Here is a 21,403-nt window from a genome sequence, read left to right on the forward strand (position 1 = left end):
AGCTGAGAGTTCTATGTCGTAAACAATTTTATATTACATTAATTGATATATTTATCACAGTTTAATAAGACTCAATGCCATAGAAATATTTACTTTTGTGTTCATAAATATTAAAACATGAGTTACATTACTGTAATGAAGTCCACGCATGGGCATAAGCAAGTCGCAAGTTAATTATCCTTGTTCAGTTGCTTGAGAGAGTTAAGTTGCTATTGTTGTGCCAAGATGTGTATTGTATTCATATTGGCTCCGTACTCCGTAGCATTCCGTGCCCAACCAAACCGAGTTTACGCCACTTAGCACTTGACAGTAAGTCGTGACCTAAAGCTTTGCCCTTACTCACGTAGCGTGCACCCCGGACGTTATCCTATATGGAGTATATGCGATGGGTTATTTCCAGAATGCCTTTTCTCTCAGCTAAAGTTTTGGTAGCATATATTTCACCGGCAGCCGGTTATCGATTTTGGAAAAAGTTAGCCTACTTCGGTAAACGGCTAGGCCTAGCTGGTTACGCAATTGGTGTTTTCTTACTGATATATAAAGAGTGTCGGATGAAGTAGACACTTATTTTACTGGCCTCGGTTTACCGAAGTCGGAAAATTCGAATACCCTAAACGGCAATTACGTTAGTCAGTTGAAATGTATGCTAATTACAACTTAGAACCACTTGGGCCTACTAATTCTTCGAAAGGTGGACGGATGCCGGTAAAAAGTGTCACTTGATACAGTTTTATGTCATATGTGGATATGTCTTACCTTACCTATCATGCATATCCATACTTCATACACTATCATGGTTAGGCTCCAGTTTATTTTATCCAATCATTATCATGAAATTTGAATCACCACCTGTGACACATGTCACACACATGTGCGTATGCTTGGGAACTGCATTCTGTTATGTGAGTTTTTGCTGCCTTGCATGTAAGTATACTTGCACATATTTATGGTGGTTTCATTCCACTTTTGTTTTCAACTGAGCAATCAGCAAAATCACTTTCAAACAGTTCTTACCAAAAGGCATTTTAACTGTAGTGCCAGAGTTCTGGTGGAATAAGCTCTGTCAGGCGTTAACTTTAGTTTCTCAAAGTCAGAATCAGATCTTAATTGATAGATGCCAATGACAGTTGATCTTCACTGAAGAAGACACTAATTGTTTCTGTAGCCCTTAAAGAAAAATCTTGTTAAGACCCATGTGGCTGTGAGAATACTTTGAAAATACTCTTTCTGATTACTCGTCGAAAACTGTCGTACTTTCCAGTCAGGTGTTGACCGACATAATCTTGCGACACAACCCTAGAAAATAGGTATTTGGTGAATATTTAGGAAACTTTTGATTTAAACATTCAGTGACTGAAAGCCGTCTCCAAAGTTAAATTCTGGAAGCTACTGGAAAACAGTTGAGCAAGTACAAGGTCATTTTATCTTCCTGTGACCGAAAATTTTGTTGATTTTTAGCAGATTTTTCCTGTTACCAAAGCAAACTTTCGGAGGTTTTGCATCCGAAAAAAAAATAGAAAGAATATTTCGCGGAAAGTTGAAAGGTAGAAAGGTATTTGTTTGTGATGTCAGAACACAACGTTCCTGCCATGCTTCTCCACCTATTAGCTTTTTTCCTCTCAAAAAAGATTAATGTATCTTAATATTTTTTGTCTTAACCACTAAACACTTAAAACCGTGTTCTCTCTTATGCTTACTCAGAGTTTTTTGAGGTAAAATAAACTTGTTTAAAAGCAGTCAACTAAAATGACATCATCGATATCACCGGGGAAACATAAAGTAGATGAAGCTAGCGATGACGAACCAACCTTAAAGAAACCATCGGTTCACTCGGACCTTGTAAGTTTATATGATTTCTATTGTGATAATTAAAAGAAAGTTGACGTGTTAATTTGTTATAACAGATTGCGAGTCATTACAACAGACGCGGCAACACAAGCTGTGCTGAGCGACGCAACAGCAAAATATTTTTCATGAGGAACTTCAACAACTGGATAAAGTCAGTTCTAATAAGTGAGTGAACTTTTCTTCAGTTAAGAAGTTTTCTTTCCAAATTTTTTTGACTTAAATTTGAGATTTTGGTTGGGTTTCTGTCAACATAAATTTGCAACGCCATTGGGTTTCCTTCTAGAACAATGATGTCAGTTCTTTCTAAATTTTTCAACGCAAGTTATATAATTTCAAGAAAAATATGTCGATAATCTACGAGAAGAGGAAGGAACGCGTCATCGACCCACCGTTCTCGACCTCGGATGCGGGAAAGGGGGAGACCTCCTGAAATGGAACAAAGGCAACATCCAGAGAATGGTAACTTCACCACCTCATGTTATTTTGCCATGACAGCTAAAGTTACATTTGACAAATCACAAGGATGTTCTCTTGTTTGTTTTCTCTCCTGTGAAGTCTCATTTCTTTAATTGATATTTCCTGCTTGAAGGTTTGTACTGACCTGGCCGCGACATCAATCGACCAATGCAAGGAGCGATATAGTTTGCTGCAAAAGCGGAACAGAAATCAAATTTTCGACGCAGAATTCATTGTGTCAGATTCTGGGAAGGTGATTTTTTGATGGCAGTAATAATTAATTATCAGACCACGCTCACATATTTATTTGCTTGAATGTTGTTTAAATTCATTTATATGTATCTTGTTTGTTGTTCGTAAAAATTCAAACATTTTTGCTCAAAGTTGCAATGTGCGCAGAAACTACTTTGTGAGAAATTATCCGACCGGGAGATCAAATTTGACATCACAAGTTCTCAGTTTGTGGTCCACTACACGTTCGAAAGCGAGGAACAAGCGGAGATGATGGTGCGTAACGCGTGCCAGGGGTTGAGACCGGGAGGCTACTTCATCGGAACGACAGTCAATGATGCAGTCCTGATGTAAGTTGTGCTCTTGGTGGTGCATTATTGTGACTTCTACTGTGAGAGAGAGTTCTATTTGTACATCACCTTGGGAGTTGCTAATTGCATAGTTATTGCCATATTGACATTTCTGTCATGTTCTTGTCTTTTTAGAAATAAAGCCAGAAGTTCACCGGATCTTAAATTTGGCAACGACGTCTTCAGCGTTTCATTCCAGTCCAAGGAACCTTTTCCAGACTTTGGCTGCAAATATATTTTCAAGCTTCACGACGTTGTTGATTGTCCGGAGTTCCTGTTGAAGAAGAAAGTCTTCACAAAGTAAGCATCATGTCTGACGCGACTCCCATGTCAGAATGTCTCTCATTTTACATGGTTGATAGGGTTGGGCATGATTGATATGACGTGTTTTAATTAACTTGTGTCTATGCCTTACTAATACGTAGCACCTCATGTCTTGAGTTGGCCTTGTCAGTATGTCCTGGTTAATTTTTGATATAATTAGTTTTTGCTTTCTGTACCATGCAGCACTTGGTTTCCATCTAGTGGTGATTATGATTTTTTAGGATCTGTAGAAAATACGGGATGCGTCTCGTTGAGTGGAAGACCTTTTCAGAGTTTTTCTATGAAAACAGCAAATTTAGAGAAAATTTTCGCTTGATCAATAGAATGAAGGCTCTGGAGGTGAGTTGTTGTGCTGATGCGTTATTCAGGTTTGTACGAGTTTGTATCATCTGTCAGTTACTTGGCCCGAGTGAAATCTGACTCTAATTTTCTGTCAGAATAAAATCAACTGCAATGGCGGTGATGTGCTTTAATTGGGTGGCAAGTTGCAATAAAATTTTTATCTCTTGCTTAATAAAAAATATAGTAATTAATAATATTTCATTCTTTTATCAAACAAGATTGTTACATCACAAACCGAATTCATGTCAGTCATACACTTTTTGCAGAATCATATTTTACCAACAACATCATATAATTTCATCACAATTTCATGTCGCAGGTTTACCCGCCACACAATGACCAGCTCAACAGCGCTGCGTCTGGCGATTATGAGCATGCCGAGAAAGAATGTCGTCGGATCCAGTGTAAATACCCTGACTCTCGCCCTCAAGTGGCTACTTTATCAAAGACCGAGTGGGAAGCAGCGAGTAGGTTTTTTGTCGCAATCTTCAGAGCCTTTATGATGTTTCTATGGTGTATAAACAGGGACTATTATTGCAGGTATTTACGTCGTGTTTGCGTTTGTCAAAGATGACTCTGATAAAACGGTGGAAGATGACGAAAGTGACGACGATGTTTTCAATGAAAAAATTCCTCTTGTTATTTTATGAAATAGCCATGCAAGAGAAAGAAATGGACGGAAACATTCAAAAAGTTTACACAGTTAGTGGTTAAAAACCTTCCATCGATGTTTTATAACAGTCCGAGTGCAGTCTTTCGTTACACTTGTCAGCATTTATCTGTGCGGTTCGCTTGCCCGCATCAAGTCGCACAACCACTGCACGACTCTCTCACAATTTTGAAGTCGTGAAATGTTTAAATCTTGTGAAAGAGATGACGTGACAAATTTTGCATTTTTTCATAGAAAAATGTTTGTATTTTTCCACTTTGCAATAAACAGAATTTCATGAAACAATTTCTTCGCTTTCTAAAGCTGAAAATAGCTACAGAATTGGTATTTATTGAACGCAATTTTTTGCCAATAAAAATGTCAGAATCACAAACTACCAAATGCCAGAATTGTTTCAACGCAACTGTAACATATCTCCCTTTATATAGATTTATTTGATTTGTACCGAGCCGGTAACAACAGAAAACTGAAGTCACTTTATATCGAAATCCAACAAGTGTTTGAGAAGTGTGTTATCGTAATAACTACAATGGTGCTATAAAGATAGTAGGTTAGGTTGGTTAGTACGGCTCTCCAGAAACACCATCCCATATCACAAAAAATAATGCAATCAATAATAAAAAACAAAGTAGCTAGCCTGGAAGCGTAGAAAGCATTCAGGCAGTTTGCTAAGATCGTTCCCAGCAACCTAGGGCAATAATGAAGGCTTGACGGCAGAAAATTGGACTTTGCCCTCAGTAACCGGGATCTCCCTGCAGTGAATTTAATATCACTCGGATTCATGTTGCAGTAGTTTCCATAAAACATTTGAATTTGAATCGTTGTAGCATCTGAATGACATCCAGTTCTCCAGACCCTTCATTCGAGTTGATTCAATTGATTCATTGCAAGTGGATTTGGTAGAATAGCCGTTCTTCAAGACAGCCATGGCACTCAGACGAGGTTGGTTAACTTCATATATAGTTTGTTGCATGGTTAAATACGGTATCACTAGTTTTGTCCTTGAACTGAAGAAAATCTTTGCACGACTTAAACTTGCGAAAGATTTCTCATCGCTTCAGCCCCGATTTCCGAGCTAATTTCCATGTCAGCCAGCTTTTCTTTAAGTTTCTCAGCTTGTACCCATTGTATTTCTGGTAATAATTTGTTTTGTGCTTTTGGTTTATGGATGGAAGAGTATCCAGGTCTAGTTCAGAACCAGATGACGTCACAATTTGAGTAGCTGGGTTCTTTTATACTGATGCATCCTCCTCTATACTAGGCCCCGAGTATCCGTTAGAATCATTCATTAAAACCTTAGTTGTTAACAACAGATGTGTTTTAAACTTCATGAAGAACACAACCCTCAGTGCGTGATGTTCAGGCAACCTTTCCACATCGCAAATAAACCAAATTAAGTGCTATGTTATGTGACCAGGCTGCAGAGTTTGCATTGGTGCACTCAATGCTGCTTTTCATGAGCTTCAGTGGCGCATTTAAGTTGCATTATTTTGTACTTAATGACTTGGACAAGACTTTTGTGCACTCAATTTTCAATTTACTAAATATTAAAAAAGTCAAGCTGGGTACAATACTGTAAAATTGCACACCTAAGTGCGCACTTCCATGGCGTCCGAGAATTTTTGTGCTCCCTCACTTGTCATTTTTTGTAGCTGGCCTCACCGAAGATCTTGCTGAAATCGGCCATACTCTTCGAATACTCTCTATTATCATTATTACTATTATTATTATTATATTATTACTCTCTCAAATCGGCCATACTCTCTTAAAATAATAATTGCTGGTGACAACTAGCACGGCCACTAAACCCATGTTTTTAATTGTATTTTCAACAAGGAAACAAACTTGTGGTGCTAAGCACCTGATGCAGTAGTGTTAGTCATTGACATTCTTTACATTGAGTTACAGCAAAGGGCTGGCTTGGTAGTATGTAGGAGAATTATCGATTTATAGACAAATCCAAGATTGGGATGACACAAATGTATTACGCTTATAAACGTTGATAAAAGATTATCTAGCTACATTATATGTCAGGTGTTAGAACATTTGCCGCAAATGATTCTGCTGATTTTTATAGAAACCAATTTTTTTTATTTATCAAAGGTATTTTCATTGTCGCTGCAAAGCGGACACCATTCGGAACATACGGTGGCGCACTAAAAGATCACACGGCCACAGATCTTCAGGAAATTGCCAACAAAGCAGCTTTGGAAGCCGGCAATGTTTCTCCTGAAATTGTAGACTCTGTTTTTGTTGGAAATGTCATGCAGGTACGCTGGTATTAAATTTAATAAGTGTTAAACTCAACATGATCTGTGTTCACTGCTATATCAATGTACCTTAAAATTGTTCATGATGCGTACGTGTACTGTTTTTTCAAGGTTTAACTTTGAAGATCACCACAAAATCTTATGATTTTGCCACTTTTAAAGAATAACTGTAAAAAACACTGCTTACATATGTCGTGTATTGGTATATTGTGTGGTAAATAACATGTACATGTGGATTTATCTAACAATCACAATCCTTCGTTTTTGAATCTATGATAGAGCGCTGTCGACGCAGCCTACATTGCAAGACATTCGGCCATCCGTTCGGGGATTCCCGTGCACGTACCCGCACTCACAGTGAACCGATTATGTGGGTCGGGGTTCCAGTCCATTGTGTCTGGGGCTCAGGAGCTCGAATTAGGAGTGGGTTCGGTCTCTCTCTGTGGTGGATCGGAGAACATGAGCCAGGCCCCTCACACCTTATATGGGGCCAGATTCGGGACAAAGTTGGGGCAAGATTTGAAAGTAAGTGGTGGCTTAAACTTTTTTGGTTTTATTATTTTTGGGCCTGAAATCACAAACAGTTGGGGAAATATCTTGGTTGAAACAACATATTAGTGTGAGTTAATGCCCAGACCTAACCTAACACTTGATATTTGTGATTTTATAACACATATAGTTATTGGTTGGTTTAAAAACTTTGCCTTGATGTGAGCCACGCACTCACACTGCAAATATCATGATCTCCGTCTAATATTATTGCTGTTACAACTATCTTGGAGAATTGTACTAGGTTTGGGTAATTAATGTGGAATGATAGTTGGAACCTCAATTTTTTTCTTAACAATTGTGTTTTAATTTTCAAATTGCTTCTGTTATGAAACAAGTTGATTCATGTTTGCGGTGCAGAGGATATATTGGCTAAAAATTTTGGGTCTGAGCATCGTAATAATTAATAATTCTTTTCAGTTAGTTGATAGTTTGTGGGCGGGACTCACAGACTTGCAATGCAAAACCCCGATGGGAGTGACAGCCGAGAACCTGGCCACTAAATACGGGATCACTCGAGAGGACACCGACAGATACGCCAGGCTCACCCAGTCCAGGTGGGGGGAAGGTAATATGGGGATTCATATTGTGATGTGTTGTAACTTAATTTGCAAACATCATCGTTTTCGCTGGTGTTGGTTCCTCAGGAAGATTGTGAGATAATTGCAACCAAAATATCAAAGATTAAACTGGATAAAGTTATTAGTTCGTTTACGTTACCAAGTAAAAAATTTTCAATTTGAACAAACTTTGGTGGAGAAAGAAACTTTATTTCATTCAGCCCAAAAAAGTGGGAAGTTTGATCCCGAAATGATCACGATGACGTTGAAATCAAAGAAAGGTCCTCGTGAGTTCCACATCGACGAACATCCTCGACCTGACGTCACCCTCGAACAACTTGCAAAACTCCCTCCAGTGTTCAAAAAGGATGGGACAGTGTCAGCAGGAAATGCGAGTGTAAGTGTGTAACATGATTTTGATGTGAATGACAAATTGTAGAAACATGATTTCTATGGATTCTTCAGGGCGTGTGTGATGGTGCGTCTGCTGTTGTCATAGCGACAGAGGAGGCGTGTGAAAAGCACGGACTGAAGCCGCTTGCCAGGATTGTGGCTTACAGCTCTGTCGGATGTGAGCCGACCATCATGGGAATCGGTGAGCAACTTGCACTCGAACGATAATAATCATTTCCTCTCAAATAAAACTTTACACAATGTTTAGGGCCAGTGGCAGCTGCAACAAATGCACTGGCAGCAGCTAACCTGAAGCTCTCAGACATGGACATCTGTGAGGTGAGCTTGCACTAATTTCTTTCCCTACACTTTGTGCAAGTCACTGTTGTAAGTTGTAACCAGGTCTTATTTTATGACTCGGCTCAATTTCAATTGTGACTCAGTCAATTATTTAACTTAAAATTTTAAATGACGTCACTACATGCGTTGCATTAAATTGTGATGTCATAACGTCAATCTCCAATTTAGTCAAGTTGATGCTTTTTTCAGAGAAGTATAATTTTTAAATCGATTCTGTTTAGTTGCCTTTTTGATGTTTTGACTATTATAACGTGACTCGAGTAGTTTTGGACTCTGAGTTGAGTCAAGTCATGAAAAATATGACTCGAGTCATTACGACTCTGGTGCAGGATTATTTAAGGATAAATTTGTTTTAAGTTGCAGATAAATTTGTTAGATTTAGCTTTTAGTTTGTTTTCAGTGTAATCGGGTTAAAATTTCAACCTAATGCAGAAATTATTTCGAAAAAGGTGAACGAAGCGTTTGCGCCACAATATCTTGCTGTGGAGAAGGAGCTCGGACTTGATCCAGCCAAGACCAACCTCTGTGGAGGAGCAATCGCTCTCGGACATCCCCTGGGAGCATCCGGCAACAGGATAACTGCTCATCTCACTCACCAGCTCAGGTTCAAGTTTATTTAAGAATGAATCGCTTATCAGTGTGTGACTTGGGAATTGATGACGTCATCGATTTGTTTCCAGATTGCGTAACCTGAAGTACGCGATGGGTTCGGCTTGCATCGGAGGTGGGCAAGGGATTGCAGTAATTCTAGAAAATGCGTCATAAACTTTTCACGTTTATTTCATTTTAATTTGCTCCAATTTACCAACTGCATTTTTTAATTTTCGGATCCACGTAAAATAATCGTAAATAAAAAAAGTTGAATCGACCTGAAGTTGTCAGCACATTTTGTAGAGTTGTTTTATTTGGAAATCGGTGCCATCGACAGCTTTCTGTTTACGAACAATACAAAGAACTTTTGTAAACAAGTAGATGCCAGCCTTTATGAAGAGCATTGATTTCTACTGAGACCACAAACAAGCTTGTTTCTATGTATACAGTAGACTAACAATCGCCAGACAGCACCAAAGCTGTTGCTTGAGGCGTAGAACACTTAATTACAATCAACAAAGTTCAACAGTTATAATAATGTGGTAAAAAGAGAGCTTAATGCAGTGGTCATTATTAATTAATCAAAATCAACAAACTTTTCTACGAATTTTATTTAAGGTAATTGTCTAATATTCCTGGGCGTTTTGTCAAATTTTGTTAAATTCAAGAAAAACTGAAGTAAATCATCGAAGCGTGACTGGGTATCGATGACTCGCCACGATGGTTGATTGTGACGTATGACGACAGGAGGAAAGAGTTCGAAAATTTTATAATTTTACAAGCTGGCGTATAGGTGTTGGAGTGCTGTGCTGTAGAACAAGCTAGTTTTGTATGGGGTTGCCATAAATACACGTAGGTACGCATTTGTAATGGATTCATTCATAAGAATTGCAGAAGCAGGCATGCAGTAGTTGTAGATGAATGTCCTGCCAAAATTCTATAAAGCCACGTCATTGCACGGCACGATAGGACACACTATAAGGCCGAAAGGGCTGCCTAGCGACTTTTAATTTCTGTAATATTTGATTGGCAAAAATAACATTCTCACTCCGCCTGGCCTAGTCGTCTTGATTTCGATTTAGCCTATCCCTGCCCGCAGAGTGGCAGACCGCTGCTGCTGCTGGCTTTTAGAAGCGTTGAATGATGTGCTGGGTTGTATTATGTTGACTTGAAGCAAATTTTGGACTTACTGACGTAGCCTATTTCTCCAATCCAAGAAAAGCAGTTTGAAACAGTTTACATTGTTGCCTCACTATAGCACTAGCCCATAGCCTAGTCTGGTTGATTTGATGTCATACAAGGGTAAAATTTTTGTACTTTTTCCGAACTGTACTTTAAAAGGACCAGGCACCAGGCTGCAAACAGGTTAACAACATTCAATAAGAAGCTAAATTCAGAAAATGTTACAGTGAAATTGTTTGCGTTGTTTTTTTAATAAACCTACCACTGAAGTTTAAACCGATATAATAAGTCGCTGAGACTTTAGGGAAATGTTTAAATATCAGCCATTGATCTGTAGGTTGTGAATAATACAACTTTTGTCCAAATTGTGTTCCAATGTAATCATATATATCATCATGTATATTATCATAACATGCTGATGGAATTGACAAAGCACAATATTCAAACTTTATAATTGAGATTTAAGAGAGCATTTTTTACAGATATATGGCAACAGAAAATGGTTAAATTTGTTGGTGGTTTTTTTCTGGGACTTTTTCTGCATTTTAATTGGTATATGTTTGGTCTAGAGCAGTGGTTCCCAACCTTTTTTGGTGTCGGGCCAAATTTCAAACTTCAGAGTAGGTATGGAGCCGCGTAAAAACACTCAAGTAATTAGAATGAAAATTTTAAAGCATGAAAGCATGTACCAACGAATAGCAACACTAACAAGAAAAATAACGCAAATCAATTTAATGTCCAACTTGACTCCAACTCCAACTGGCAAGTCAAAAAATAATCGCCCTAATTATTATAAATAGATTTTTTAAATTTTTTGTGGGATTTTCAGGGGTCAATGAGAGCCGCTAGAAGGCTAGCTTGGAGCCGCGGTTGGGAATCACTGTTCTAGAGTAACCACATTATCCTTATTTGCACTATTTTTGTTTTAGGACATATTAAGTTAGTGACTGTGGTTTCTAAATCTTGAAATGAAAAACGTATTTTGCCTCCTGGTTGTGCTTTTAGCTCAACAGTCAGTTGCAATCTATTTTGAACTTCCCGTGAATACGGAGAAATGCCTCCGCGAGGAAATTCACAAAGAAGTTCTCGTCACTGGTGATTACGACGTTTCCAAACAACCTGGCGTCAAAGTTCACCTTAAGGTCACAGATTCTAATGCCCATATCCTGTATCAGAACGAGGAAGCGGTAACTGGCAAATTTGCCTTTAACACCGACGACTACGACATGTTTCAGATCTGTTTTTCTAGCAAGGCTGACTTTAAAGGAAAAATTCAACCACACGAGGTCAACCTGGTGCTGAAACGTGGCACGGAAGCAAAAAATTACGAAGAAGTTGCGAAAGCGGAAAAGTTGAAGCCGCTGGAAGTTGAACTTCGTCGTCTCGAGGATCTTTCCAAATCGATCGTCGATGCTTTCAGTTACATGAAAAAGAGAGAGGAGGAAATGCGAGACACGAACGAGTCGACAAACTCCAGAGTCCTTTACTTCAGCATCTTCTCCATGCTTTGTCTTGTCGGCCTCGCCACGTGGCAAGTCCTTTATCTGCGAAAATTCTTTAAATCCAAAAAGCTCATTGAATGAGGCGCTTTTGCTGCAGCAATATACGTTTTGAATTGGTTTACAAAGGAATGTAGATAAAATTATAATTTACTTGTTGCATATTATCAGGCAACTCGATGTAAAAATTCAAATGTGTATTGCGGTTGTTTGTATTTTGATATTTTGTGCAGTAAATTATGGTGGTAGATGGTGGGCTGTAAGGTAGCCAGACACATTGGTAGATGACGCTTATGCAAATATCACAGAACAATGTGGCTTTATCTCATTCATGTAATCATTTAAATAATCCCCGTATGACTTAAATGTTAGATTTCTCAAAGCTCTCATTTTTAGCTTAAATGTGTTTCTAAGAAGACTGTTGTGTTGTAGTTTGCCAAAATCTATTGCTAGTGTGCATGTCTTTGTACACTCATCTTTTAAATGTGTTATCTGCCGTAGAAAATAATTTTGATTAATTTTTGCAAAGTATTTTAACTGAAACGTTGTTGTTGTATAAACACAATGCTTGAACGATATTGCGTGCAAGTTCTCAAAGTTAACCATCCTATGAATATATGAAGTTCAACAATTATTTACGTATTCAGCAGAAGACTAAATCTTTCGTAGATAGTTGTTTTCCAAATGTTTTTGTTTGTGTCCTTTGATTACGAAGACAAAACTATTATCAGTTGTCAGCCTATATATGGTCATTCTCTGTAGCAATTTTTTGATATTGTTTAGTTTGGAACAGAATTTGTTAAACCTCGGTGATGAAATGTCCCGCCCACCTGTTGCGTTCTGTTTGTTGTCATGTTGGAGAATTTGTTGATCGGTTTGTCTATATTTTACTTGCACTAGGATATCGACTAGGAAGTTTAACTGAAATTGTTTGGGAAAAATCCATCTTGCCTTGTTAGCGTTGCTGTGAATTATGTAATTTTGTTTTGGAAACACTGCAACTACGACGATAATGGCTCTGGTGAGTAGTGAACCTAAAATTATGTTTATAACTAATTATCTTGTGGGACGTCATCATGCTGACCACAATGAAGCCTCAACACCTTGCATGTCTATAATTGGGTTTACCTCTCAGCCATAATTTTCTCGGCATTACATTATTATCATAAACTGGAAAAACGCTTCCTAAATTCACCAACTTGTTACTCATAGCACGGCAACCAAGAAAACCTTGCACCACAAATAGTAAAGCAGGTGTACAAGGAATTTGCATCACTGAAGAACGATCCTGTCGAAGGTGTTAATATTTCTATGAACGAAGATGACGTTACGGAAATACACGCCACCATGGAAGGGCCACGTACGTAATTTCCTAAGAATATTCCCTTAAGTAAAACTCTGTGTTGAAATTGTGAATGTTGCATGCAGAGGGAACTCCCTTCGCTGGTGGTTCATTCAAACTCAAGCTTTGCCTGACCAAAGACTTTCCCAGTGCGCCACCCAAGGGCTATTTCCTCACCAAAATATTTCACCCGAATGTGAGCTCGTCAGGAGAAATCTGTGTCAACACGCTTAAGCAAGACTGGAACTCAAGGATGGGGATAAGGAATGTCTTGCTGGTTGGTTTGTAATTATAATTTCATAACATAAGAGAGAAGACAAACAGAAATTAAAAGTGTTGGTTTTCCAACAATTTTGTTTTTAATTTAACGCTGACACAGATAAGTTTGACACAAATTTTGTACTGCAGACAATAAAATGTCTCCTCATTCATCCAAATCCTGAGTCCGCCCTCAACGAGGAAGCAGGCCGAATGCTCCTGGAGCACTACTCCGACTACGAGGCTCGGGCAAAACTCATCACCGAGATTCACGCGCTCCACTCCAAGCCGACCCACTGCGAGGAGAAACCCACAACCAGTGGTTGCCACGACGACGAGGGAGGGCCCGCCATTAAGAAACATGCTGCCGATAAATTATCAGAGAAAAAACGTAAAGAAAAGAAACGTGGCTTGAAACGATTGTGATGTCACAATGCTTTCTGTAATATTCCAGAAATTACCCTCACAAGCTCGTGGTAACGAGAGCTCACATGTTCGTGGCTGTTCAGTCGACAAATTTTTTGTTAAAATTTGTGTAAAATATTCCCAAGTTAAAAGTTTGTGAAGGTGTCTCCTCTACCTAACATCGTGCTGCTCTCTCCAACCTCTTCATTGCAACTGAGTAAAACAAGCTAAGGTGTATCAAGTTTTTTACAACTTTGAAAAACGTCACCGGCTGTATGCGATTCAACTCGAAGTTCTCTCTGCAGAAGCCATCATATAAAATTGTGTTGATTTTTGTCGCGTACTAACTTGCTTGCATTTATTTGCCAATAAAGCGTAGTTTTATATTTTCATCATTGTTTTTATTACAAAATAAACATGAAATATTCCAACATAATGAAAGGGTTTGTTCAAAAATTAAGGAAATAGAAAAGTCATCGTAGCGACACGAGTGACAACATCTACAAAATACTTCCTCCCACTTGTTGCCCGATTCCATTCATGCTTTTGATCGACATTATCTTCGATCAGCAATTCACAGTGATTATTTGAATCTCTTACGATCGTCCAATCATACTTCGGTTTCATACGGATGCAGGGATAGTTCGTCGCGATGAAGAATAAAAAGATTTCCTTCTTTCAACTTTGTTTCATAGACATCAACCTGAGAACGTTAGCACACCATCGCATCCATTTCAACAATCACTAACATAGTTATATGCAGAAGTCCATGCATTATAGGAAATTGTTATACTGGTAATAGTTTTCCAGTTATTTTACTGAAAACACAAATCTCCAAGTATTTCTGCAAACTCACCGTTAATCCTTGAGGAGAGAAGCCGGTTTCAAGGTCATATGCGTAAAGGTGCCAGGGACACATGGCGTGAGGTCTTTCCATGGTGATCAACATCTCAAGATCTACAATCTCATCGAGGGGACCGCCTGTGTAGGAAACATCCCCATTAGACTGCTCCATGCTGCTCAAACAATCCCTTCCGGACCATGCTACACAAGGGATGATGAGGTTTACTAACCTAAGTGTGGGCAAGTTGCGTCTATCGCATGGAACTTGCCATGCACATAATACAAAGCCACGTCATAATCGTTCCCTCTCTTCGAATAAATGCGACGGCATGGCAGGCAGATAAGCTCACTGCAATATTATAAATCTTCTCTCGTTAAAAATAGCAGCATTACAATTGTGCGGTTGTACGGGGCACGGCAATCCAAGTCACCATGAATTACAACCCGAACAATTTATGGTTGTCAAGTGTGCGCAACTTTAATTGGTTTGGATTTGTTTGGGTTAATTCTGACTTACTTTTCTCGTCCAATCAAATTCCATTTCTTTTCCAATCGAGGATCGCTCTCATTACTTCCAAATATGGCATTGATCGCAGAATACAGTGACATCTTATAACCCTACATGCTGTGTGGTTTATTCAAAAATATGACACAAATTTATTTTGAGCAAAATTGATATTTCCAAAACACCATCACAAAGAACTTTTATCATCAACAATCTAAGTATTATCAACAAAGAAAAGCAAAATAAATTTTCGAATTTCTCATTCAGTCGGAGCAAAGTTCCAGTCAAAGAACCTAAGGATGGCTGGCCTTTCTCTCGGGTTGATCTTGTCAAAAATTGTGTCATGTTTCTCGTGGTACTTCTCCACTTTCATACAACCCCAGATGTGCACGCCAAGAAAAGTCACGACCGTGGCCAGAGAAATAATCGGAATCCAGCCCGAAGTCTTCACAGTGTCCTTGATATGCCAGACAGTGCGGACTCGACCGTAACGAAGGAAGGCCATGTCGGAGTTGACTGTACTGAAGTGCTTGTAATGCTCCGGGTGATAAGCTCTCATCCACATCTCTCGTCGCAGACGACCGTTGATTGACAGCCGCTCCTTGTGGGCCTTCAGCTCCTGTGGGGTGATCTCCGTCCAGTTATCGGGGTCGATTGTCTTCGGCATCGAACACATCGGACCAGACTTGTAGTTGAGGGTCGGACGCATGAGAAAAGGTCGCGCCTTTTCACGCTCCATGATGTCAGACGTGAGATCATTCTCAGTCAAATTTTTCCTCCCTACCTCGGCCATTGTAACAAGCTAAAACACTGGGGAAAGATGGTTAAAACACTTTGGGGTTTACAGAACATAAAATAAATAAATATACGTACAAGTTAAACCCAATAATGAAAAAAATCAGTTTTTTAGACATTTAAGCAGTATACTATATCATGTTAAGTTTGATGGCAAAACAAAGTTTTAAATTTGATTTCTTAATTTTACTGATATTATGGTTCATCTATAATCTTTTACATGTCATCTGGCTCGGCTCATGTCATTAATCGTAACACACTAGAGTAATTTTGAGTTCAATAAGACGGTTGAAATGTTTTACATTATTAAACACAAAATCAACATTTTCCACTTCTAATGTGTAAGACCAATAGACAAGTCATATCTGTATATGCATGCAGGACACTGATACTGGAAAGTGTGCCAAACGTACCCCAGATTAGAAAGTTTGCTACATGTGCAGAGGATTAAAATTAACTGCATGAATAATTTCTAATTTTTCATATTATTTCGCCGGCAGGTGGGAGCTTTCTCACCCAAAAACAGTAAATTTTCCAATCTAGCACATAGGCTATACCCACGAGATTCATCAATGTACGCACCAAATTTCTACATACTTACTTCAATTAATAATAAATAAAAAGGCGTTGTTTGGTTGCCAATTTATAAAAAATAAACAAAGACGCGAAACTTTAGTGAGCATAGCTTAGTCTTTGCAAGTACAATTTCTTCTTGAAAATGATGCCATAATTCTGTACTTTGATTGCGGGCACGAGACTTAGGCTATTGACTTAGGTTACCTGGAAATTATCACGTTCACGCCTATTAAGTTATAGGCTGGTAAAGAAGTTAAGTTATAAGAAAACTTAAAGAACCATCTACTCCACACGAAGAAGAAGAGGAAGTTATAGGCTACAGAATACAAAAATTGTAACTTTCTGACTTTGGTTAATTGAAAACCAACTTAGGCTTAGTGTTGTATGGTAACACATCAAAAAGAAGGCTGGTAAAATTTATTCAACAAGCAATAGAACCTAGTTCCTAACTTTTCCTAGTTCCTAAGATAACTCTGGATGCGTGAGATGCATTATCAGAAACCTGCAAGAATGAAACGCAACAAAAAGGCCCAAGTTGGAATTTCAATTTCAGCCCTTTCAGGCTTTTAGTGTCTTCTGCATGTTACAGTAAGCTAGGCTATGCAATAAAAGAAAAGCTATAAGCAAACTACTGCAAAATCAAAATAGTTGCCTATAAGTTTATAACCTCGCATTCAATCCTAAAAGCAGATTATCCAGTGACGCTAAAATCTGGATACAATATATTCCCTGAAGGTGACATGAAAAGTTGGTCAATGCTAAATAATCTGCGGAAGCTTGAAAGTGCGGAACTAACAATACTAATCTGACGAAGTGAAGAAATGATAAAAAAATCGAAAATACAAACGATATTTTAGGCATTTTTTTTAATCAATTGGAATTTAAGAAGATTAAGTTTTGAGAATAATTTGGTCATGCATGGTGAGAGTTTGCAAGGGCGGGCTTAGAGGAGGGCCTCCTTTAATATTCTGGACTTCTGCATAGAAATATGAATCAGTATATGTGTAATGATTTGTGGATGTTACTGTGTTACCAACGATATAAAGAAGTTCTTTATATCGTTGGTGTTACTTAATGTATCACAGTAACATCGTTCAGTGTAACATGTCGGTTTGCGGCTGACATTCCTCAGTCAAGCGAAAGAGGTGGTGAAGTTGATGCTGTTTTGTGCTCTTCCTCGATACTGACAAATTTTATCTTAATGCGTGAATAATTGCTGGTTAGTAGCTGTCTTAGGAATAACTTGCATGCGATCAGACAAACACATATTAATTTCCAGTTGCTTTATTTTTTCGACCGTCAGGGCTAATAGCCCGACATATACGTGGTCACCTCGAATTACTACAACCTTCACTGTTGAAGAATTTATGTGTGTCATGACGGAGATTCAATCTTTTTAAAAATACAATATGCCCAACGGTAAATGATTATGTAAGCGATAACTGTGACCTTTGCATCACCAAAAATACAATCAAGTTTCTTAAAGATAGGCTAGTCATCATTTTTTGTGCAAAACATATTTCTCCGTAAAGTACAAGTTGGAGCGGATATAACGATGTTGGTGATGATACGAGGCCATTTTGTAGAAAAGACTGCTTTTATAAAATGTAGCGGAGGTTTTCACCCATCCACTGTCCTTTTTTCCTATTCGAAATAAGCTTTTTAGTCTTTTAATTTTATGCTCTTAAACTTCTTGGTTTCAACAGACTTAACCCTCTTAAACCGGGTGCTCGACATTACTATTTTAACTATGTGTCGTCGACAGAGCACACAAAGTTTCAATCGTTAATTACTCGAAAACTATACGTCGTAAACTAATCGGATTTTTATAGGTTAGTAGAAGAAACATCTGGTTCCTGTATACAGCGTAGTTGTAAAACTAAATAGGGTGCATTTAGTGTAAACTAAGTATTTCTACAAGTGATACATTTCTAGAAGTTTTTCATTGTTATGCCGCGCTCCAGCTGTGCTTAATTGCCTGAGCAACCAGCTGACCGCGAGAAGAGAACACATCCATGACAATACCTCAAAAATTACAAAACTAAACTTTTTAAAGCAAACATGGACAGCAAGCTGAACATTTTTTTTAGAAAAACTCACCAAATTTCAAGTTTTTACAGCAAACCCATACGACATGTGAACCATGACGAGAAACTTCAGGTACTCTGGCTTTGTTTCTTTCTTTCTCTTTGTGCTCCCCGCGCTCTTTATTCCTTGTCAAGCTTTATATGTCATTGAGCAAACAGTGCAACTGTAAGCCACGTTTTCCTGTGGCTGTGTGAAGGGTCGGTCACACATAATTTAGACAGGGCTAAGTTGAATCACGAATGAGACCAAAAATTTTGAAAATAAAATGTATATTTAACAAAAAGTTCAGCAGAAAGACACAGTGACAAGTACAAGGAAATTAAAATAGAAACATTTTAACAGCGCACGAAATCACATTTCAAATGTTTTCCTTTTCACTTCTTGCTTATCTCGTATGATGTTAAAAGTCGAAGAAGTTTTTGTGTCGATTGTCGTCTCTTTCAAAAATGAACACTTGTCAATTCTAGATTTCGGACTTCCAACTTTCTGCAACCAATTCTTTCTGAAGATAAAATTAAAGAAACCAATTTATTTCACAAAAGTAAATTTATTTTTAATTAGAATAATTTATTACTCTAAGCAGCTTAATTTTTATGAAATTTAATTGAATATTGCAAATTTCGATGCAAGACTCATGAAATGTGTTAAGCAATGAACTTCTCACAAAGTTGCAAAAAATCCCACTCACACTTTGTCAACTGAAACCTCAGTCCCTTCCAGCAGGCCTTGAACAGATCCATGCGACGTGTTGAGAACCCATCCACAGACATCATATTTATCGCATGTCTTCTTCGTATGCTGCAAAAATGACAAACCTTTACAACCTCAGAAAATGTTAAGTTGACAGGAATTGCGGAAGTGAAATTAAGCGAAGGTTGCAACTCTGTGCCCACCCTCCCCTCGTACAGTCATAAAATAGAGATATTTCCTCAAAAATGTACCTTTCGAAAGAAGACACCTTGCACCCGACCAGTCACTTCAAAATACACAGATCTTAACATTTCTATTGAAAAGATTTATCAAACAAGTGGAGATTTGTATATTTGGTCATTTTAAAGCTAGCTGAAGTATTTCTTGATTAAAACTTACTACATCTTACACATAACACACAATTCTAAGAACTAAAACTTATGAAGTTCTTTGTAATTACCATCATGCAACCTATAAACAGTGTTGGTATTGGTATAATATGCATTAGACAAAAAGACATAATCGCTGTTTAATAAGGAAGTACTTCATCAGAACATAATCCACAAAATGAAATGTAAAGTAACTTTGAAGAAACAAGACAATCCCCTAGTTATGTTCACCGTCTTGTTTGAGTGGCAAGATTTTTTTTGATTGCTTAGGAAAGATATAACCATCGACCCATTCTGTTTCTTTAAGAACTTGCAACAGTTCTTAACTTTAACCTACACAATACAACCTAATAAACTATACAATGTGAAGATTTCATTCAGGTAGTAAGAATTTCTTCATCTTGACTTTTCAAATATCATCACAAGGTGACCTCAGAGTAGCATGTGATTGTGACATGCAGCGTACAATGGTTGCTGTGGTACTATGTGCAGGCATGTACAGCTCTGCTCATTGTAAGGCAAAGCAAGCCAATGTAAAGGTGTCAAGGTGAGCGAAACAATCTTGCCAATCAAACAAGATGGCGCCCATAACTCACAAAGTATCCGTTACAACAATAAATAGCGAACATTTTAAGCAGCAAGTACACAATTTTCCAGTAATTCAAGAAATACAATCTCTCAATCAGGCTATAAGATTTAAAACAAGAATTCCACTAAACGTGGCCAGATTTGATGCAATCAAACGAAAATAAGTCCACAGTTCAAAAGTATAGCCCCACCTAGCCATTGTCAAGTCTGTAGGAAATGCAATAAGCAACCAGTAGATGGCAGCAAACCTTCTTGCTTGTTTAACGCCGTGCCTTTGTGTTGCGAAACAAAACGATGTTAATAAAAGACACATTGAAAAAACAGGGGCAATGAATGCCATAGTTAAATCTGGTTTGATGTTTCTAGGAAGAAGATATTTTAAAATCTTTTTCTCAAGTTTGTTTGTTGCTAAAAGATAAGCTTGCCCAGCAAATAGAACGCCGAATACAAAATATGACATTTGAATGACAGATGACCGCTTAGCTTTCTCGTCTCCAACTCCGGCAGCAATGAGCAAATAACTAGCAATAACGCCGATGTTGCGTAACAGGATATGAAACATAACATGAAGATTCAGGTCATGATGATGAAGTTCAAGCAGGGCGTGGAGGGTCATGTGCACCACGGAGAGAGATGCGCTTGCTCTTTTCATGCTGGTGTTGAAAGACATGAAAGTGCCGAGCAGAATCAAAGCAACAGCATCAAGGTATACTAAATATAGCGGGACATCGAGTTTCTTTCCTTTCTTTGATTCCAGTTCTCCGAAAAGCATCATTAGCGACAACGCTTCCCAAAATGGAAATCGACACAAACAAGAAATTATCAAATTAGTATAAACACGCTTTCCCATTTTCTTAAAGTTCTTCTAAATTTTCTAGTAAAATACTCACATTAAGTAAAGGCATATTTTAATATTTAACATGCACCGGAAATAGCATTACGCCTCATTTCAAAGTTTAATGTTTTTGTACAATTGGATGCGAACCTGACCATCTAAAATATAAACTGTACGTCAAACATTTTCAATAACCAGCATAGGCTAAGAAACATCGTTTGTGTGAAATAACCAACTTACGAAATAATCTAATCTTTCCATAAAAGGGAGATTTATCTTTTGTTTAAATTAAATAAATATATCCAAGAAAATTTAACAAAGGCAATAGCAGCCTAGCGAAAGACCTTGCGGTCATGCAGGTCTGTTGCTCAAGATTTTCCAGCAAATTAGAAAAGTGGCTGCCAGTAACGTCACGGTCATGTATGCACAAAACAAACTGTAGCAGTGAAATTGTTCAGAGTACG

The 21,403-nt window shown here is 38.1% G+C and overlaps 7 protein-coding genes across 7 annotated transcripts; 4 read left to right on the forward strand and 3 right to left on the reverse strand.

The window, feature by feature from the left end:
• The first annotated feature begins 1,680 nt into the window (after nucleotides 1–1,680).
• On the forward strand, nucleotides 1,681–4,588 carry LOC143451718 (mRNA cap guanine-N(7) methyltransferase-like). The gene is made up of 9 exons (XM_076952437.1): nucleotides 1,681–1,839; nucleotides 1,905–2,013; nucleotides 2,186–2,307; nucleotides 2,438–2,557; nucleotides 2,704–2,885; nucleotides 3,021–3,185; nucleotides 3,431–3,548; nucleotides 3,871–4,018; nucleotides 4,092–4,588. Exons 1-9 carry the CDS (start codon nucleotides 1,747–1,749, stop codon nucleotides 4,199–4,201), a joined length of 1,167 nt encoding a protein of 388 aa, XP_076808552.1. The 5' UTR covers nucleotides 1,681–1,746; the 3' UTR covers nucleotides 4,202–4,588.
• Nucleotides 4,589–5,034: 446 nt separating this feature from the next.
• LOC143451717 (3-ketoacyl-CoA thiolase, mitochondrial-like) lies at nucleotides 5,035–9,221 on the forward strand. Its single transcript, XM_076952435.1, has 9 exons — nucleotides 5,035–5,163; nucleotides 6,325–6,491; nucleotides 6,771–7,016; nucleotides 7,461–7,608; nucleotides 7,822–7,997; nucleotides 8,066–8,195; nucleotides 8,262–8,332; nucleotides 8,803–8,957; nucleotides 9,034–9,221. The coding sequence occupies exons 1-9, from the start codon at nucleotides 5,148–5,150 to the stop codon at nucleotides 9,116–9,118; spliced, it is 1,194 nt and encodes a 397-aa protein (XP_076808550.1). The 5' UTR covers nucleotides 5,035–5,147; the 3' UTR covers nucleotides 9,119–9,221.
• Nucleotides 9,222–11,029: 1,808 nt separating this feature from the next.
• Nucleotides 11,030–12,525, forward strand: LOC143451720 (transmembrane emp24 domain-containing protein 10-like). Its single transcript, XM_076952439.1, has one exon. The coding sequence runs from the start codon at nucleotides 11,095–11,097 to the stop codon at nucleotides 11,707–11,709; it is 615 nt and encodes a 204-aa protein (XP_076808554.1). The 5' UTR covers nucleotides 11,030–11,094; the 3' UTR covers nucleotides 11,710–12,525.
• LOC143451719 (ubiquitin-conjugating enzyme E2 S-like) lies at nucleotides 12,505–14,022 on the forward strand. Its single transcript, XM_076952438.1, has 4 exons — nucleotides 12,505–12,646; nucleotides 12,838–12,985; nucleotides 13,054–13,244; nucleotides 13,376–14,022. Exons 1-4 carry the CDS (start codon nucleotides 12,638–12,640, stop codon nucleotides 13,649–13,651), a joined length of 624 nt encoding a protein of 207 aa, XP_076808553.1. The 5' UTR covers nucleotides 12,505–12,637; the 3' UTR covers nucleotides 13,652–14,022.
• A 97-nt stretch (nucleotides 14,023–14,119) lies between these two features.
• On the reverse strand, nucleotides 14,120–15,131 carry LOC143451722 (Rieske domain-containing protein-like). Its single transcript, XM_076952441.1, has 4 exons — nucleotides 14,991–15,131; nucleotides 14,704–14,822; nucleotides 14,487–14,611; nucleotides 14,120–14,333 (listed from the first exon to the last, which is right to left on the reverse strand). Exons 1-4 carry the CDS (start codon nucleotides 15,080–15,082, stop codon nucleotides 14,241–14,243), a joined length of 429 nt encoding a protein of 142 aa, XP_076808556.1. The 5' UTR covers nucleotides 15,083–15,131; the 3' UTR covers nucleotides 14,120–14,240.
• Nucleotides 15,099–15,838, reverse strand: LOC143451721 (uncharacterized). The gene has a single exon (XM_076952440.1). It carries the CDS (start codon nucleotides 15,769–15,771, stop codon nucleotides 15,238–15,240), a length of 534 nt encoding a protein of 177 aa, XP_076808555.1. The 5' UTR covers nucleotides 15,772–15,838; the 3' UTR covers nucleotides 15,099–15,237.
• Nucleotides 15,839–18,689: 2,851 nt separating this feature from the next.
• LOC143451723 (acylphosphatase-2-like) lies at nucleotides 18,690–20,184 on the reverse strand. Its single transcript, XM_076952442.1, has 3 exons — nucleotides 19,379–20,184; nucleotides 19,126–19,235; nucleotides 18,690–18,939 (listed from the first exon to the last, which is right to left on the reverse strand). The coding sequence occupies exons 1-3, from the start codon at nucleotides 19,436–19,438 to the stop codon at nucleotides 18,789–18,791; spliced, it is 321 nt and encodes a 106-aa protein (XP_076808557.1). The 5' UTR covers nucleotides 19,439–20,184; the 3' UTR covers nucleotides 18,690–18,788.
• Between the last annotated feature and the right edge of the window lie 1,219 nt (nucleotides 20,185–21,403).

Source organism: Clavelina lepadiformis, chromosome 4, assembly GCF_947623445.1.
Source record: "Clavelina lepadiformis chromosome 4, kaClaLepa1.1, whole genome shotgun sequence".
NCBI classification, from domain to species: Eukaryota; Metazoa; Chordata; class Ascidiacea; order Aplousobranchia; family Clavelinidae; genus Clavelina; species Clavelina lepadiformis.

Excerpts from the sequence above, each read along its gene's own strand:
- LOC143451721 (XM_076952440.1), bottom strand. The coding sequence starts at position 15,771 with ATGGCCGAGGTAGGGAGGAAAAATTTGACTGAGAATGATCTCACGTCT.
- LOC143451720 (XM_076952439.1), top strand. The coding sequence starts at position 11,095 with ATGAAAAACGTATTTTGCCTCCTGGTTGTGCTTTTAGCTCAACAGTCA.
- LOC143451722 (XM_076952441.1), bottom strand. The coding sequence starts at position 15,082 with ATGTCACTGTATTCTGCGATCAATGCCATATTTGGAAGTAATGAGAGC. Across the intron at positions 14,612-14,703 it reads CGCAACTTGCCCACACTTAG|GCGGTCCCCTCGATGAGATT; the intron begins GTTAGTAAACCT and ends TTTCCTACACAG. Across the intron at positions 14,334-14,486 it reads TCTCTCCTCAAGGATTAACG|GTTGATGTCTATGAAACAAA; the intron begins GTGAGTTTGCAG and ends TAACGTTCTCAG.
- LOC143451717 (XM_076952435.1), top strand. Across the intron at positions 7,998-8,065 it reads TGTCAGCAGGAAATGCGAGT|GGCGTGTGTGATGGTGCGTC; the intron begins GTAAGTGTGTAA and ends TGGATTCTTCAG. Across the intron at positions 8,333-8,802 it reads CAGACATGGACATCTGTGAG|GTGAACGAAGCGTTTGCGCC; the intron begins GTGAGCTTGCAC and ends ATTTCGAAAAAG.
- LOC143451723 (XM_076952442.1), bottom strand. The coding sequence starts at position 19,438 with ATGTTAAGATCTGTGTATTTTGAAGTGACTGGTCGGGTGCAAGGTGTC. Across the intron at positions 19,236-19,378 it reads AAGGTGTCTTCTTTCGAAAG|CATACGAAGAAGACATGCGA; the intron begins GTACATTTTTGA and ends TCATTTTTGCAG. Across the intron at positions 18,940-19,125 it reads GAGGTTTCAGTTGACAAAGT|AAAGAATTGGTTGCAGAAAG; the intron begins GTGAGTGGGATT and ends TTTTATCTTCAG.
- LOC143451719 (XM_076952438.1), top strand. Across the intron at positions 12,986-13,053 it reads CGCCACCATGGAAGGGCCAC|AGGGAACTCCCTTCGCTGGT; the intron begins GTACGTAATTTC and ends TGTTGCATGCAG. Across the intron at positions 13,245-13,375 it reads GGATAAGGAATGTCTTGCTG|ACAATAAAATGTCTCCTCAT; the intron begins GTTGGTTTGTAA and ends TTTGTACTGCAG.
- LOC143451718 (XM_076952437.1), top strand. The coding sequence starts at position 1,747 with ATGACATCATCGATATCACCGGGGAAACATAAAGTAGATGAAGCTAGC. Across the intron at positions 2,308-2,437 it reads AAGGCAACATCCAGAGAATG|GTTTGTACTGACCTGGCCGC; the intron begins GTAACTTCACCA and ends TCCTGCTTGAAG. Across the intron at positions 2,558-2,703 it reads TTGTGTCAGATTCTGGGAAG|AAACTACTTTGTGAGAAATT; the intron begins GTGATTTTTTGA and ends CAATGTGCGCAG.